Below are 15,720 nucleotides of genomic sequence, written 5' to 3'. Positions count from 1 at the left end.
ACGAGTATGGGAATTTGAATCAACCAAAATGGGGACATCTTAAGCAACTTCATGCAGCAATTAAATTGGGTGAAAATGTTCTTACAAATTATACATCAATAAATGATAAGGATCTGGGAAATGGAATCACACTTACAACATACTCTAATTCCAATGGCGCAAGATTTTGTTTCCTGAGCAATAATGACACTAGCAAAGATGCAAATGTTGACTTACAAAATGATGGTAAATACTTTATTCCTGCCTGGTCCGTCACCATTCTTAATGGATGCAACAAAGAAATTTTCAATACAGCAAAGGTTAACAGTCAAACCTCAATAATGGTGAAAAGGAGTGGTGATAATAGTTCTAATGGACTCACATGGAAATGGAAAATGGAGCCAAAGAAAGACACCTTGAATGGAAACGGAAATATTAAAGCACACGAGCTTTTGGAGCAGAAGGAACTAACCTTGGATGCTAGTGACTATTTATGGTACATGACTAGTGTTGACATCAATGACACTTCAATTTGGAGTAATGTGACTCTCAGTGTGAATACTATGGGCCATACACTTCATGGTTATGTTAATAGGAAGTATATAGGATACCAATTTAGCCAATGGGGAAATAAATTCACTTATGAAACGAAAGTTTCTTTGAAGAATGGAACAAACATTATAACTTTGCTTAGTGCCACCGTCGGGCTTGCAAATTATGGTGCATGGTTTGACGAGATAAAAACGGGCATTTCAGGTGGCACTGTTCAATTGATTGGAAAAAATAATGTTACTATGGATTTGTCAACTAACCTTTGGTCTTATAAGGTTGGTTTGAATGGTGAGAGGAAACGTTTATATGATTTGCAATCACATGTCGGTGTGTCATGGAACACTAATTCACCTAATATTCCTATTGGGAAACCTATGACTTGGTATAAGGCAGAGTTTAAAGCTCCAGTTGGAACAAACCCTATTGTGGTGGACTTCCAAGGCCTAGGTAAAGGACATGCTTGGGTGAATGGACATAGCATTGGTCGTTATTGGCCTTCTTGGGTTACAACTACAAATGGATGCAGTGACACGTGCAATTATCGTGGAAAATATGTAAAGGAAAAGTGCAACACCAATTGTGGAGGTCCATCACAAAGGTGGTATCATGTGCCAAGGTCATTCTTGAATGATAACATGAACACATTGGTTTTATTTGAAGAAATAGGTGGTAATCCTCAAAATGTTCAGTTCCAAACGGTGACAATAGGAACTATTTGTGCTAATGTATATGAAGGCTCACAACTAGAACTATCATGCCAAAATGGACAAGTAATTTCACAAATCCAGTTTGCTAGCTTTGGAAATCCACAAGGTCAATGTGGTTCTTTTAAGAAAGGCTCTTGGGAAGCTACAGATAGTCAATCTGTTGTGGAAGCTGCATGCATAGGAAAAACTAATTGTGGATTTATAGTCACAAAAGAAATGTTTAGTGTTCCATTTGGCGTAACAAATAGTACAACTAGATTAGCCGTGCAGGTGACATGTTAAGTCATCCTTTTCTACAAATTAATGTGAAAAATAAACGTTGAAATATCAAAATAGAAATAATACATTAAGTTTTTCTCATTAAATAATATCATAAGTTAAACTTGTTTTTCGTTATTTTCAAGTTTAATATAAGTTGTTAACAATAAAAGTTTTTTGAGCAACCGCCCGATCTCTTTCAACCTTTCTACCATGAAACGTTGTATCATTCTTAGAGAGATATATAAATCATATATTCTCAAATTAGATGTTATATTTCACCCATATTAGAGTTCTTTTGGATCTTCATTGAAATTTTTTAAAACTGCAGTGCAATGTTATAAAAACACATATTGTTGCTTCAAAACATCATGTTAAAAGTTTTTTTATTTCGTTCTAATAAAAAACTTGCACCACACATTTTGTTTTAATTTTTAAAATAAATCAAATTTGATGCATCTTTTATTTCTTTTTCTTCGTTTGTGTGTAAGTATGTTATGTTCCTCTTATATGTGTATTTTTGTACTAATGTTTTTTATAGAACAAATTAGATATATTTATTTGCACAACTAGTTTTTTTGAAACAGTTTTCACAAGATTGAAGAATATGAATACAAGGATAAACATAATGATTGACTAGAGATATACTAAATTCCTATTATATATATATATATATATATATATATATATATATATATATATATATATATATATATATATATATATATATATATATATATATCATTGGTAAACTTTCCTTAGTAAAGAGTTGTATCTTTTTAGGAATATTCAATTGTTCAAATATAAAGTGCTTACTTCAATCTCGTTAAAAAAGATATCTCAAAAAACCAAATGAATAGCTCGTTAATTAGGAAAAATATTCAACTAGAATTTCATCCATAGAAAGAACCATTTCTTTGTAAAAAAAACTATATGTGATATCATATACATCCTACAATGTTAATTATTCTAAAAAACAACATTAAAAACGTTCGAATTCAAAATGTTACATTCTCTGACAAAACAAGTATTAACTCGAAATGAAAATTCTTCTTGAACATCATTCTAAATCTCACTGAGTTGGTTTGGAAGTAATAAAGACACTCATAACATGTAACATATTTTATTTGACTTAATCGGACGTGAAAACGCACTACAACAAACAAGACCTTAGATAGCGCTTTTTTTAGCCTTAGACAGCGCTTTAAAGCGCTGTCTAAACCTCCGCTGCTAAAGGTTTAGACAGCGCTTTTTTAAATCTTAAAAGCGCTGTCTAAGCTTCCCCCCCCTTAGACAGCGCTTTGGTCAAAAGCGCTTTATAAGACCCTCTTATTTTAAATTTTTTAGGTATACCTTAGACAGCGCTTTTGAAAAGCGCTGTCTAAGCCCCACCCCTTAGACAGCGCTTTGGCCAAAAGCGCTTTCTAAGACCCTCCTATTTTAATTTTTTTAGGTATACCTTAGACAACGCTTTTCAAAAAGCGCTGTCTAAGCCCCCCCCTTAGACAGCGCTTTTGCCTAAAGCGCTTTCTAATCCCCCCCTTAGACAGCGCTTTTTACCAGCAAAACCGTCAGCTTTCTCAATGAGATCATCAATGGAAACAGCACCTAATTGATCTTTATTTTCACCGAGCAGTGATGAAGAAGGATACATGTTAGTCCCCATCCCTAGACGCCTTCCCGTTTCCTTACCTATTGCGAGTTGATCACCTGAAAGTTTTTTTGTAGCATGAGTATAGTTTGCATTATATAAAATCATTGACTCAATTTCAAATGACGGTGGTACTGTGATACAACGTACCAGTGATCATTTTGACACTAACGCCAAGATCAAGAGCTCTTCTGATTGTTTCTGCGCTATCATGTCTCGGAGGGTCAAAAAGAGGGAGAAGAGCAACAAACTCCCATGGTCCTCCTGCACTTTCCTTACTTCCCTCCGGTACTTCCTATATGAAAAAAAAAAACTTCGGTGCTAAGGAAAGAATACATGATAATTGACTTATCCGATTATGAAGAATTCGTAAGAGGGAAATAAACCTGTCTTGCAATCCCAAGAGAACGAAGTCCACGTTCTGCAAACTTGTCAATCATCGCATGAACCTTCCGTTCGATTTCTGCCTTGTTTTGTGCAAGATTGAGAATCTACACAGTATATGAGAAAAGTTTATCAATGATCGGTAGGTTGCGTGGTTCTTGAAAAGCGAGAATGAATTATGTATTACCTGCTCTGGTGCACCTTTGCTAACCCTGTGCATATTACCAGCACCGTCAATGTATGTAAGGGCAGTTCTTTTATCAGTTGGATTAAACGGAAGGAAATGAACTTCTTTTATTCCAGCTCGTGCCTTGCGAAACCAAAGGACTATTAGTAGACTAACCAAATTTCAACTACACAACATGATGGAAAACAAACTTTGAAGAGTCTGTACCTCCTTTGGGTCTGCCAACATTGAAACGATTGCGCAATCAATTGCATCTTGGTTCTCCATCCTTGATGCTCTTGCAGCCATAAGTACAACCAAATCCTTGCCAACACCTTTGGCAAAAACCTGTCAGATATTCATGATTGTTAGGGGAAACAAAGTTAATATACATCCTGGTCAAAGATTGTTTCAGTCAGAATTCAAACTCGGGTTTTTCCGAATACTAATATTTATCTGTTTGTATGCTTTTGACAAAAAAAGAAACTTATGTCTCAAGTAATTGCGATGTTCTATTTTATCTTTAGAAAGAATAAGATTAAAACCTCAATCATTTCCTTGTCCACTGTAAGCTTGTTAAGAGTTAATGTGCCTGTTTTGTCACTGCATAACACATCCATTCCGGCCATTTCTTCAATAGCAGTCATTCTCTTTGTTATAGCACCCTGCAACAATGATGCATATGATCAAAACTTGACAACATCTTTAAAAAGCTACTGAAATGTTGGAATAATCAATGTACTAATTGCAAACCTGCTGAGATAACTTATGTGAGCCAATAGCCATTGTAACTGAAAGAACAGTTGGCATTGCAATAGGGATTCCTCCAATTAGTAGCACTAGAAGGTTATCAATACCGTTTCTGTAACCATATCCGTGGACGCCGTATATCACAATGATTTCAATAATCATTCCAATAGCAATTGAACAGATGCAGAAATTTCCAATAGATGTCAAAACCTGTAATAATATTTGTCACGCAGTGAGCATTACTATCACAACATTCGGTGATGTCAAATAGTGGCTATAACAATGTAAGTATAGTGGAATTTGAACAAATCGCTTTTGTCTGCGATACATTATTTAGTATATTATGTACCTGTTGGAAATGTCCAACGTGTGTTGTGTTTTCGACGAGATGAGCTGCCTTTCCGAAAAATGTGTGAACTCCAGTTGCTATGACTACGGCTTCAATTTCTCCTTGCTTGCAAGTTGAACCAGAATATACTCCTTCTCCAGGATGTTTAGTCACAGGGAGTGACTCTCCGGTAAGAGCAGACTAAAAGTACAAACAGCAAAAACATAACTTCAATTACAAGAAATCTAGAATCTGATATCAACATCAATAAACTCGTGGAAGATATTATTCGTTGTGACGCTTGAATCATGCATCAGTAATTTCAAAGTACTTTATAGATTTTACCTGATCAATCTTCAAAGGGTCACCTTCAAGGAGACGTGCGTCGGCAGGAATGATGTCCCCTAGCTTGATGCTAACTATGTCTCCAGGGACCAATACCGAAGCATCTTCTTCGCTCCATTTTCCGTCACGAAGTACCTATTAATCAAATATAATTAGAAATCAAAGAAACTATGAGCAAGACAAGATAACAAAGAGATTATAAGAGAAGAAGAAGAAGAACCTTTGCTTTTGGAGCCAATCTTGCCATAAGGGCAGCAGCTGCATTACCAGCATTATTTTCTTCTATGAAACTTATGGTTGAGTTTATAATTAGCAAAATAATTATGCCAACAAAATCTTGATAATCTCCTCGCTTTCCCTGCATAATCAAAGCGTTGTTATATTAAACTGGTTGATATTAAAAACCATTGTTTTAAAACCAGGACCGAAGATCTAGCGGTGAGACTTCTAGATAATGGTTCAATAAGTTGAAACACACTGATTGAACCAGCAGACAGACTAATCGGTTCTTAGTTCAACCAGTTAAACTGGACGGTCTGGTTTTAAAAACACTAGTTGAAAGTTCAAACATGACTTTTCACCTTAACAAACTTCTACCACCAAAATCTTTCTTGTATGTATTCCATAATCCTTTTGTAAAATGAATAACATTTGTAACTTTCAAATCAAGTTAACCAAAGGTTATAAGAGTACAGTTTCATAGTTATTCTAATTTTGTATGATTTGAAATAATGAAAACCATTGAGAAATAACAAAACAAACAAAAAAAGGAAGAGACTTACCCCTCCATGTGCCATAGCAATGGCCATGAGAGCAGCAGCTTCCATAACCCATGACAAAGGATTCCACATAAACCCTAAAAACTTCAGTATTTTACTTTCCTGTACAAGAAGTTAAAGTTACATAACAATTTGGTAAGAAACTATATAAGCACTTAAGTCAGGATTCTAACCTTTTTTTCTTCAAGTTTATTGTATCCAAACATGTCAAGCCTCTCTTGTACTTCCTCAGAGGTTAAACCTTCTTTTGTGCATTTTAGATTATCAAATACCTCCTCAATAGGAATGTTCTCCTATACATACAACAAATTCCAAATTTATCAAATGTCTAATACTTCTGATGGAAGGTGTGTATAGTGTCTGACACGTCTCAGTGTTTCACATCGACGCAATACAGACACAGACACATGTATCAGTGTCATGTTTTGACATACCAAATCAACAGCTTCCTTTATAACAGCATCAAGAGACATAGTCCCTTCCACCATTTTCTTTATTTTCTGCTCCCCTTCAATTTTGAGCTCTAAATCAAAATGAGTTAAAATTACAAAATTATGGAACCTAATGGGCATAATTGTTTCAAAATTATGGGCATACCTTAATTACAAAATTACAAAATTATGCAATCGATAACGAATAACCTTTGTGTAATTTGTTTCACGTATTGCGGGTTTCGGAAACGGTGAAAGACGAACAAAACGCAGTAGAAATGACGAACTGAATCAGAAATGAAAAAATGCAGAAATGAAGAACATACCGCAGTAGAAATAACGTTCTGAAACCGATTCTTCAAACACTTTCTGGTATTGAAACCGAATGATTACAATGTATTCTCGTTCGCTGTTAGGGTTCGCTGGAGGGGTTTAATCGCAGGAGGGAAAACAAAAGAACTGAGAACGAAAATAGAAGTCTGAAATTTATTTTAATTAGACCTTAGACAGCGCTTTTGTGGAAAGCGCTTTCTAAGATATGCCTTAGACAGCGCTTTCCAAAAGCGCTTTCTAAACCCCCACCTTAGACAGCGCTTTTGGTTTTAATTTTTTTTAATTGAAAGACTTTAAACAGCGCTTTCTCAAAAGCGCTGACTAAGGTCTATATTTAAAAGCGCTTTCTAAAAGCGCTGTCTAAGGGGGGGTCTTAGACAGCGCTTTCTAAAAGCGCTGTCTAAGACCCCCCCTTAGACAGCGCTTTCATTATTTTTTTAGAACATTTTCCGTGTTTTATTTTTATTTTAACCTTAGACAGCGCTTTCTTTTAAAAGCGCTGTCTAAGATGCGCTGTTAAAAAACCTTTTTGGCGTAGTGACGCCAATGAGAACTAGATGACCCTCACAAGTCTCACGATAACGTGTTGGTTGATTAAAATAATTTCATTTTCCAATTCACCCTTACAGACCTTAACTTTTTGGATGTGAAGTGACATGAGGGTTAAGTTTATGTTCACGACCTCAAACAAAAACAAGCCTACGTCTCAATTATGAACTCCACGAATTGTTAGTTCAGCCCAACAAACCATGTAGATTTGGATAAATATTTCTAAATCATCTCAACCTCAAGGATAAATAGAAAACCATAACAGTCACTCTTTCACTATCATGGTATGTATCCCCCCAGAGGTATAAAATTTGAATTGGCTACCTTCTCATCTTATAAATCGACATACAAAGAACAATTATTTTACATCCCTTTTAATCTAAATTTTAATTTAACTAAACATGCATGTCTACCATTGAACGAGGTCTCTCTATTTTGAATAAGAAAAAAAAATTATATATGTCTCATACATAACATGTCTCTCGAATGAAAATCATATCTTATAGTATAGCTCGAGCAAGAAACCAACATGATATAATAAAAAAATATATTATACATTTACCACTGTAAACTATAATTTTTAATATAACATAATAAAATATTTTCGTTTGCATGATTAAAATATATAATTGAATGTTTTAAGTTATCAATAGAAAATCCATTATCTTTTCTTGACTGCAATGGTAAAATAGTTTCTATCATGAGCATTTTGAAAATATTATAAGAATTTTTAAAAATACACAATATATTAACAAAATCTCCCAAAATAGTTTATAATAAATAGTGAGGTGTTTAGTTTTTAATATATGACATGTTTTTCTTTACATTGCATGTTTAAGGTTAAGGTATTGATAAAAAAAATTAAATAATAAATAATTACATTTAATTTTAATGTATCTTATTTTTTATTTATATAGAGAAAAGTTTTAATAAAAATCAATTCAATTTGTGGAGAGACAACTACTATTTTTTTCATGAAAGTAAAATTAAAATTAAAATATTTTTAAGGAGCTATTTTCTTTGTCGAGGGTTAGAGTCTATATATAGTCATATATATATATATAACTTTCATTTCAGGTCCATATGAAATACATGATATGATTATATATTATGGTGTTTATATCCAACTCATTTATCATACATATATATGTTTTTAGTTTATCCTAAACCACTGTTTGTAACCCTGAACAACTTGTTACTAATATTTTAGAATTACCTATCCATTACTCTAGATAAGTTATTCTAACAAATTCAAATTAACTAATTTAGATACATGCGATGAGCCTAATTTTGTTATTCACTAGCTGTCTGTACACTTTTGTGCAGTATTCGTTTGTGTCATTCATTATTTTCATTACTAAAATTAGAAATTAATAATTGTATTTGAATAAATAAAGTTAAATGTTTGAAGATTTCTACGACATTTAACTCTTATTTGGTGAGTTTTTATTCACTTCATGTGTGTCTTTTGGTTGTGACCAACTCATGTAACATATTTTTGTGTGAAGAAAAATCTAATTTAGAATATTGATTAGATAGTTCAACACTATTTTTGGGAACAACCAAACTACATTTTCCTATATATTTCATTTTCTGAGTTATAGTATTTCGATAACCAAGACGGGAGAATCATACATGTTTACAATGGGTTCATTATCCTGTTATAACATTATCTTAATGAGTATAATTATGTTGCACTCATGTTTTGCCATAGAGGTTTCTTATGATTCAAAAGCTCTCATTATCAATGGAGAAAGACGTCTTATTTTTTCAGGTGCAATCCATTATCCAAGAAGCACCGTGGAGATGTGGCCTGACCTTATTCAAAAGGCCAAAGATGGTGGCCTTGATGCCATTGAAACTTATATATTTTGGGATCGTCACGAACCTGTTCAACGTGAATATAATTTCTCAGGAAATTTGGATTTTGTCAAATTTTTCAAGCTTATCCAAGAAGCTGGACTATATGCCATTATGAGGATTGGTCCTTATGCATGTGCGGAATGGAACTACGGAGGGATCCCAGTGTGGCTTCACAATATTCCTGGGATTGAGTTAAGGACAGATAATATGGTTTACAAGAACGAAATGCAAATTTTTACGACAAAGATCGTGAATGTGGCAAAGGAAGCAAATTTATTTGCATCACAAGGAGGTCCCATTCTTCTAGCTCAAATTGAGAATGAATATGGAGATATCATGTGGAATTACAAAGATGCAGGGAAGACATACGTTAAATGGTGTGCTCAGATGGCTCTAGCACAAAACATTGGGTTCCATGGATCATGTGTCAGCAACCTGATGCTCCTCAACCTATCATCAATACTTGCAATGGATACTATTGTCATAATTTTAAACCCAATAACCCAAAAAGTCCTAAAATGTTCACTGAAAACTGGATTGGTTGGTTCCAAAAATGGGGTGAAAAGGTTCCCCATAGAAGTGCTGAAGATTCAGCTTTCTCAGTTGCACGCTTTTTCCAAAATGGAGGTGTATTAAACAACTACTACATGTACCATGGAGGAACCAACTTTGGCCGCACAGCAGGTGGACCATATATCACAACATCTTATGACTATGATGCACCAATTGACGAGTATGGGAATTTGAATCAACCAAAATGGGGACATCTTAAGCAACTTCATGCAGCAATTAAATTGGGTGAAAATGTTCTTACAAATTATACATCAATAAATGATAAGGATCTGGGAAATGGAATCACACTTACAACATACTCTAATTCCAATGGCGCAAGATTTTGTTTCCTGAGCAATAATGACACTAGCAAAGATGCAAATGTTGACTTACAAAATGATGGTAAATACTTTATTCCTGCCTGGTCCGTCACCATTCTTAATGGATGCAACAAAGAAATTTTCAATACAGCAAAGGTTAACAGTCAAACCTCAATAATGGTGAAAAGGAGTGGTGATAATAGTTCTAATGGACTCACATGGAAATGGAAAATGGAGCCAAAGAAAGACACCTTGAATGGAAAGGGAAATATTAAAGCACACGAGCTTTTGGAGCAGAAGGAACTAACCTTGGATGCTAGTGACTATTTATGGTACATGACTAGTGTTGACATCAATGACACTTCAATTTGGAGTAATGCGACTCTCAGTGTGAATACTATGGGCCATACACTTCATGGTTATGTTAATAGGAAGTATATAGGATACCAATTTAGCCAATGGGGAAATAAATTCACTTATGAAACGAAAGTTTCTTTGAAGAATGGAACAAACATTATAACTTTGCTTAGTGCCACCGTCGGGCTTGCAAATTATGGTGCATGGTTTGACGAGATAAAAACGGGCATTTCAGGTGGCACTGTTCAATTGATTGGAAAAAATAATGTTACTATGGATTTGTCAACTAACCTTTGGTCTTATAAGGTTGGTTTGAATGGTGAGAGGAAACGTTTATATGATTTGCAATCACATGTCGGTGTGTCATGGAACACTAATTCACCTAATATTCCTATTGGGAAACCTATGACTTGGTATAAGGCAGAGTTTAAAGCTCCAGTTGGAACAAACCCTATTGTGGTGGACTTCCAAGGCCTAGGTAAAGGACATGCTTGGGTGAATGGACATAGCATTGGTCGTTATTGGCCTTCTTGGGTTACAACTACAAATGGATGCAGTGACACGTGCAATTATCGTGGAAAATATGTAAAGGAAAAGTGCAACACCAATTGTGGAGGTCCATCACAAAGGTGGTATCATGTGCCAAGGTCATTCTTGAATGATAACATGAACACATTGGTTTTATTTGAAGAAATAGGTGGTAATCCTCAAAATGTTCAGTTCCAAACGGTGACAATAGGAACTATTTGTGCTAATGTATATGAAGGCTCACAACTAGAACTATCATGCCAAAATGGACAAGTAATTTCACAAATCCAGTTTGCTAGCTTTGGAAATCCACAAGGTCAATGTGGTTCTTTTAAGAAAGGCTCTTGGGAAGCTACAGATAGTCAATCTGTTGTGGAAGCTGCATGCATAGGAAAAACTAATTGTGGATTTATAGTCACAAAAGAAATGTTTAGTGTTCCATTTGGCGTAACAAATAGTACAACTAGATTAGCCGTGCAGGTGACATGTTAAGTCATCCTTTTCTACAAATTAATGTGAAAAATAAACGTTGAAATATCAAAATAGAAATAATACATTAAGTTTTTCTCATTAAATAATATCATAAGTTAAACTTGTTTTTCGTTATTTTCAAGTTTAATATAAGTTGTTAACAATAAAAGTTTTTCGAGCAACCGCCCGATCTCTTTCAACCTTTCTACCATGAAACGTTGTATCATTCTTAGAGAGATATATAAATCATATATTCTCAAATTAGATGTTATATTTCACCCATATTAGAGTTCTTTTGGATCTTCATTGAAATTTTTTAAAACTGCAGTGCAATGTTACAAAACACATATTGTTGCTTCAAAACATCATGTTAAAAGTTTTTTATTTCTTTCTAATAAAAACTTGCACCACACATTTTGTTTTAATTTTAAAATAAATCAAATTTGATGCATCTTTTATTTCTTTTTCTTCGTTTGTGTGTAAGTATGTTATGTTCCTCTTATATGTGTATTTTTGTACTAATGTTTTTTTATAGAACAAATTAGATATATTTATTTGCACAACTAGTTTTTTTGAAACAATTTTCACAAGATTGAAGAATATGAATACAAGGATAACATAATGATTGACTAGAGATATACTAATTCCTATTATATATATATAATATAGATATATATATATATATATATATATATATATATATATATATATTATATATATATAATATATATATATATATATATATATATATCTATATATATATATATAGATATATATCTAATATATATAGATATATATATATATATATCTATATATATATATATATATCTATATAATATATATAATATATATATATCATTGGTAAACTTTCCTTAGTAAAGAGTTGTATCTTTTTAGGAATATTCAATTGTTCAAATATAAAGTGCTTACTTTAATCTCGTTAAAAATATCTCAAAAAACCAAATGAATAGCTCGTTAATTAGGAAAAATATTCAACTAGAATTTCATCCATAGAAAGAACCATTTCTTTGTAAAAAAAACTATATGTGATATCATATACATCCTACAATGTTAATTATTCTAAAAAATAACATTAAAAACGTTCGAATTCAAAATGTTACATTCTCTGACAAAACAAGTATTAACTCGAAATGAAAATTCTTCTTGAACATCATTCTAAATCTCACTTAGTTGGTTTGGAAGTAATAAAGACACTCATAACATGTAACATATTTTATTTGACTTAATCGGACGTGAAAACACCAATGAGAACTAGATGACCCTCACAAGTCTCACGATAACGTGTTGGTTGATTAAAATAATTTCATTTTCCAATTCACCCTTACAGACCTTAACTTTTTGGATGTGAAGTGACATGAGGGTTAAGTTTATGTTCACGACCTCAAACAAAAACAAGCCTACGTCTCAATTATGAACTCCACGAATTGTTAGTTCAGCCCAACAAACCATGTAGATTTGGATAAATATTTCTAAATCATCTCAACCTCAAGGATAAATAGAAAACCATAACAGTCACTCTTTCACTATCATGGTATGTATCCCCCCAGGGGTATAAAATTTGAATTGGCTACCTTCTCATCTTATAAATCGACATACAAAGAACAATTATTTTACATCCCTTTTAATCTAAATTTTAATTTAACTAAACATGCATGTCTACCATTGAACGAGGTCTCTCTATTTTGAATAAGAAAAAAAAAAATTATATATGTCTCATACATAACATGTCTCTCGAATGAAAATCATATCTTATAGTATAGCTCGAGCAAGAAACCAACATGATATAATAAAAAAATATATTATATATTTACCACTGTAAACTATAATTTTTAATATAACATAATAAAATATTTTCGTTTGCATGATTAAAATATATAATTGAATGTTTTAAGTTATCAATAGAAAATCCATTATCTTTTCTTGACTGCAATGGTAAAATAGTTTCCATAATGAGCATTTTGAAAAATATTATAAGATTTTTTAAAATACACAATATATTAACAAAATCTCCCAAAATAGTTTATAATAAATAGTGAGGTGTTTAGTTTTTAATATATGACATGTTTTTCTTTACATTGCATGTTTAAGGTTAAGGTATTGATAAAAAAATTTAAATAATAAATAATTACATTTAATTTTAATGTATCTTATTTTTTATTTATATAGAGAAAAGTTTTAATAAAAATCAATTCAATTTGTGGAGACAACTACTATTTTTTTCATGAAAGTAAAATTAAAATTAAAAGATATTTTTAAGGAGCTATTTTCTTTGTCGAGGGTTAGAGTCTATATATAGTCATATATATATAACTTTCATTTCAGGTCCATATGAAATACATGATATGATTATATATTATGGTGTTTATATCCAACTCATTTATCATACATATATATGTTTTTAGTTTATCCTAAACCACTGTTTGTAACCCTGAACAACTTGTTACTAATATTTTAGAATTACCTATCCATTACTCTAGATAAGTTATTCTAACAAATTCAAAGTAACTAATTTAGATACATGCGATGAGCCTAATTTTGTTATTCACTAGCTGTCTGTACACTTTTGTGCAGTATTCGTTTGTGTCATTCATTATTTTCATTATTAAAATTAGAAATTAATAATTGTATTTGAATAAATAAAGTTAAATGTTTGAAGATTTCTACGACATTTAACTCTTATTTGGTGAGTTTTTATTCACTTCATGTGTGTCTTTTGGTTGTGACCAACTCATGTAACATATTTTTGTGTGAAGAAAAATCTAATTTAGAATATTGATTAGATAGTTCAACACTATTTTTGGGAACAACCAAACTACATTTTCCTATATATTTCATTTTCTGAGTTATAGTATTTCGATAACCAAGACGGGAGAATCATACATGTTTACAATGGGTTCATTATCCTGTTATAACATTATCTTAATGAGTATAATTATGTTGCACTCATGTTTTGCCATAGAGGTTTCTTATGATTCAAAAGCTCTCATTATCAATGGAGAAAGACGTCTTATTTTTTCAGGTGCAATCCATTATCCAAGAAGCACCGTGGAGATGTGGCCTGACCTTATTCAAAAGGCCAAAGATGGTGGCCTTGATGCCATTGAAACTTATATATTTTGGGATCGTCACGAACCTGTTCAACGTGAATATAATTTCTCAGGAAATTTGGATTTTGTCAAATTTTTCAAGCTTATCCAAGAAGCTGGACTATATGCCATTATGAGGATTGGTCCTTATGCATGTGCGGAATGGAACTACGGAGGGATCCCAGTGTGGCTTCACAATATTCCTGGGATTGAGTTAAGGATAGATAATATGGTTTACCAGAACGAAATGCAAATTTTTACGACAAAGATCGTGAATGTGGCAAAGGAAGCAAATTTATTTGCATCACAAGGAGGTCCCATTCTTCTAGCTCAAATTGAGAATGAATATGGAGATATCATGTGGAATTACAAAGATGCAGGGAAGACATACGTTAAATGGTGTGCTCAGATGGCTCTAGCACAAAACATTGGGGTTCCATGGATCATGTGTCAGCAACCTGATGCTCCTCAACCTATCATCAATACTTGCAATGGATACTATTGTCATAATTTTAAACCCAATAACCCAAAAAGTCCTAAAATGTTCACTGAAAACTGGATTGGTTGGTTCCAAAAATGGGGTGAAAAGGTTCCCCATAGAAGTGCTGAAGATTCAGCTTTCTCAGTTGCACGCTTTTTCCAAAATGGAGGTGTATTAAACAACTACTACATGTACCATGGAGGAACCAACTTTGGCCGCACAGCAGGTGGACCATATATCACAACATCTTATGACTATGATGCACCAATTGACGAGTATGGGAATTTGAATCAACCAAAATGGGGACATCTTAAGCAACTTCATGCAGCAATTAAATTGGGTGAAAATGTTCTTACAAATTATACATCAATAAATGATAAGGATCTGGGAAATGGAATCACACTTACAACATACTCTAATTCCAATGGCGCAAGATTTTGTTTCCTGAGCAATAATGACACTAGCAAAGATGCAAATGTTGACTTACAAAATGATGGTAAATACTTTATTCCTGCCTGGTCCGTCACCATTCTTAATGGATGCAACAAAGAATTTTCAATACAGCAAAGGTTAACAGTCAAACCTCAATAATGGTGAAAAGGAGTGGTGATAATAGTTCTAATGGACTCACATGGAAATGGAAAAGAGCCAAAGAAAGACACCTTGAATGGAAAGGGAAATATTAAAGCACATGAACTTTTGGAGCAGAAGGAACTAACCTTGGATGCTAGTGACTATTTATGGTACATGACTAGTGTTGACATCAATGACACTTCAATTTGGAGTAATGCGACTCTCAGTGTGAATACTATGGGCCATACACTTCATG

At 33.0% G+C, this 15,720-nt stretch overlaps 3 protein-coding genes and 1 pseudogene across 3 annotated transcripts; 2 read left to right on the top strand and 2 right to left on the bottom strand.

Moving 5' to 3' along the window:
- Nucleotides 1-2,460: 2,460 nt before the first annotated feature.
- On the bottom strand, nt 2,461-5,484 carry LOC127081533 (plasma membrane ATPase 1). The gene is made up of 11 exons (XM_051021782.1): nt 5,341-5,484; nt 5,121-5,255; nt 4,797-4,976; nt 4,451-4,657; nt 4,243-4,362; nt 3,926-4,045; nt 3,719-3,841; nt 3,534-3,638; nt 3,298-3,442; nt 3,057-3,206; nt 2,461-2,465 (listed from the first exon to the last, which is right to left on the bottom strand). Exons 1-11 carry the CDS (start codon nt 5,482-5,484, stop codon nt 2,461-2,463), a joined length of 1,434 nt encoding a protein of 477 aa, XP_050877739.1.
- A 213-nt stretch (nt 5,485-5,697) lies between these two features.
- On the bottom strand, nt 5,698-8,436 carry LOC127081532 (ATPase 7, plasma membrane-type-like). The gene is made up of 6 exons (XM_051021780.1): nt 8,429-8,436; nt 6,541-6,616; nt 6,334-6,420; nt 6,073-6,192; nt 5,860-6,001; nt 5,698-5,777 (listed from the first exon to the last, which is right to left on the bottom strand). The coding sequence occupies exons 1-6, from the start codon at nt 8,434-8,436 to the stop codon at nt 5,698-5,700; spliced, it is 513 nt and encodes a 170-aa protein (XP_050877737.1).
- A 498-nt stretch (nt 8,437-8,934) lies between these two features.
- Nucleotides 8,935-11,324, top strand: LOC127081531 (beta-galactosidase-like; annotated as a pseudogene).
- A 2,889-nt stretch (nt 11,325-14,213) lies between these two features.
- LOC127081530 (beta-galactosidase) lies at nt 14,214-15,482 on the top strand. Its single transcript, XM_051021779.1, has one exon. It carries the CDS (start codon nt 14,214-14,216, stop codon nt 15,480-15,482), a length of 1,269 nt encoding a protein of 422 aa, XP_050877736.1.
- Nucleotides 15,483-15,720: the final 238 nt, after the last annotated feature.

This window comes from Lathyrus oleraceus, chromosome 5 (genome assembly GCF_024323335.1).
Source record: "Lathyrus oleraceus cultivar Zhongwan6 chromosome 5, CAAS_Psat_ZW6_1.0, whole genome shotgun sequence".
Classification (NCBI taxonomy): Eukaryota; Viridiplantae; Streptophyta; class Magnoliopsida; order Fabales; family Fabaceae; genus Lathyrus; species Lathyrus oleraceus.
This window is presented reverse-complemented; position numbering and strand designations above follow the sequence as displayed.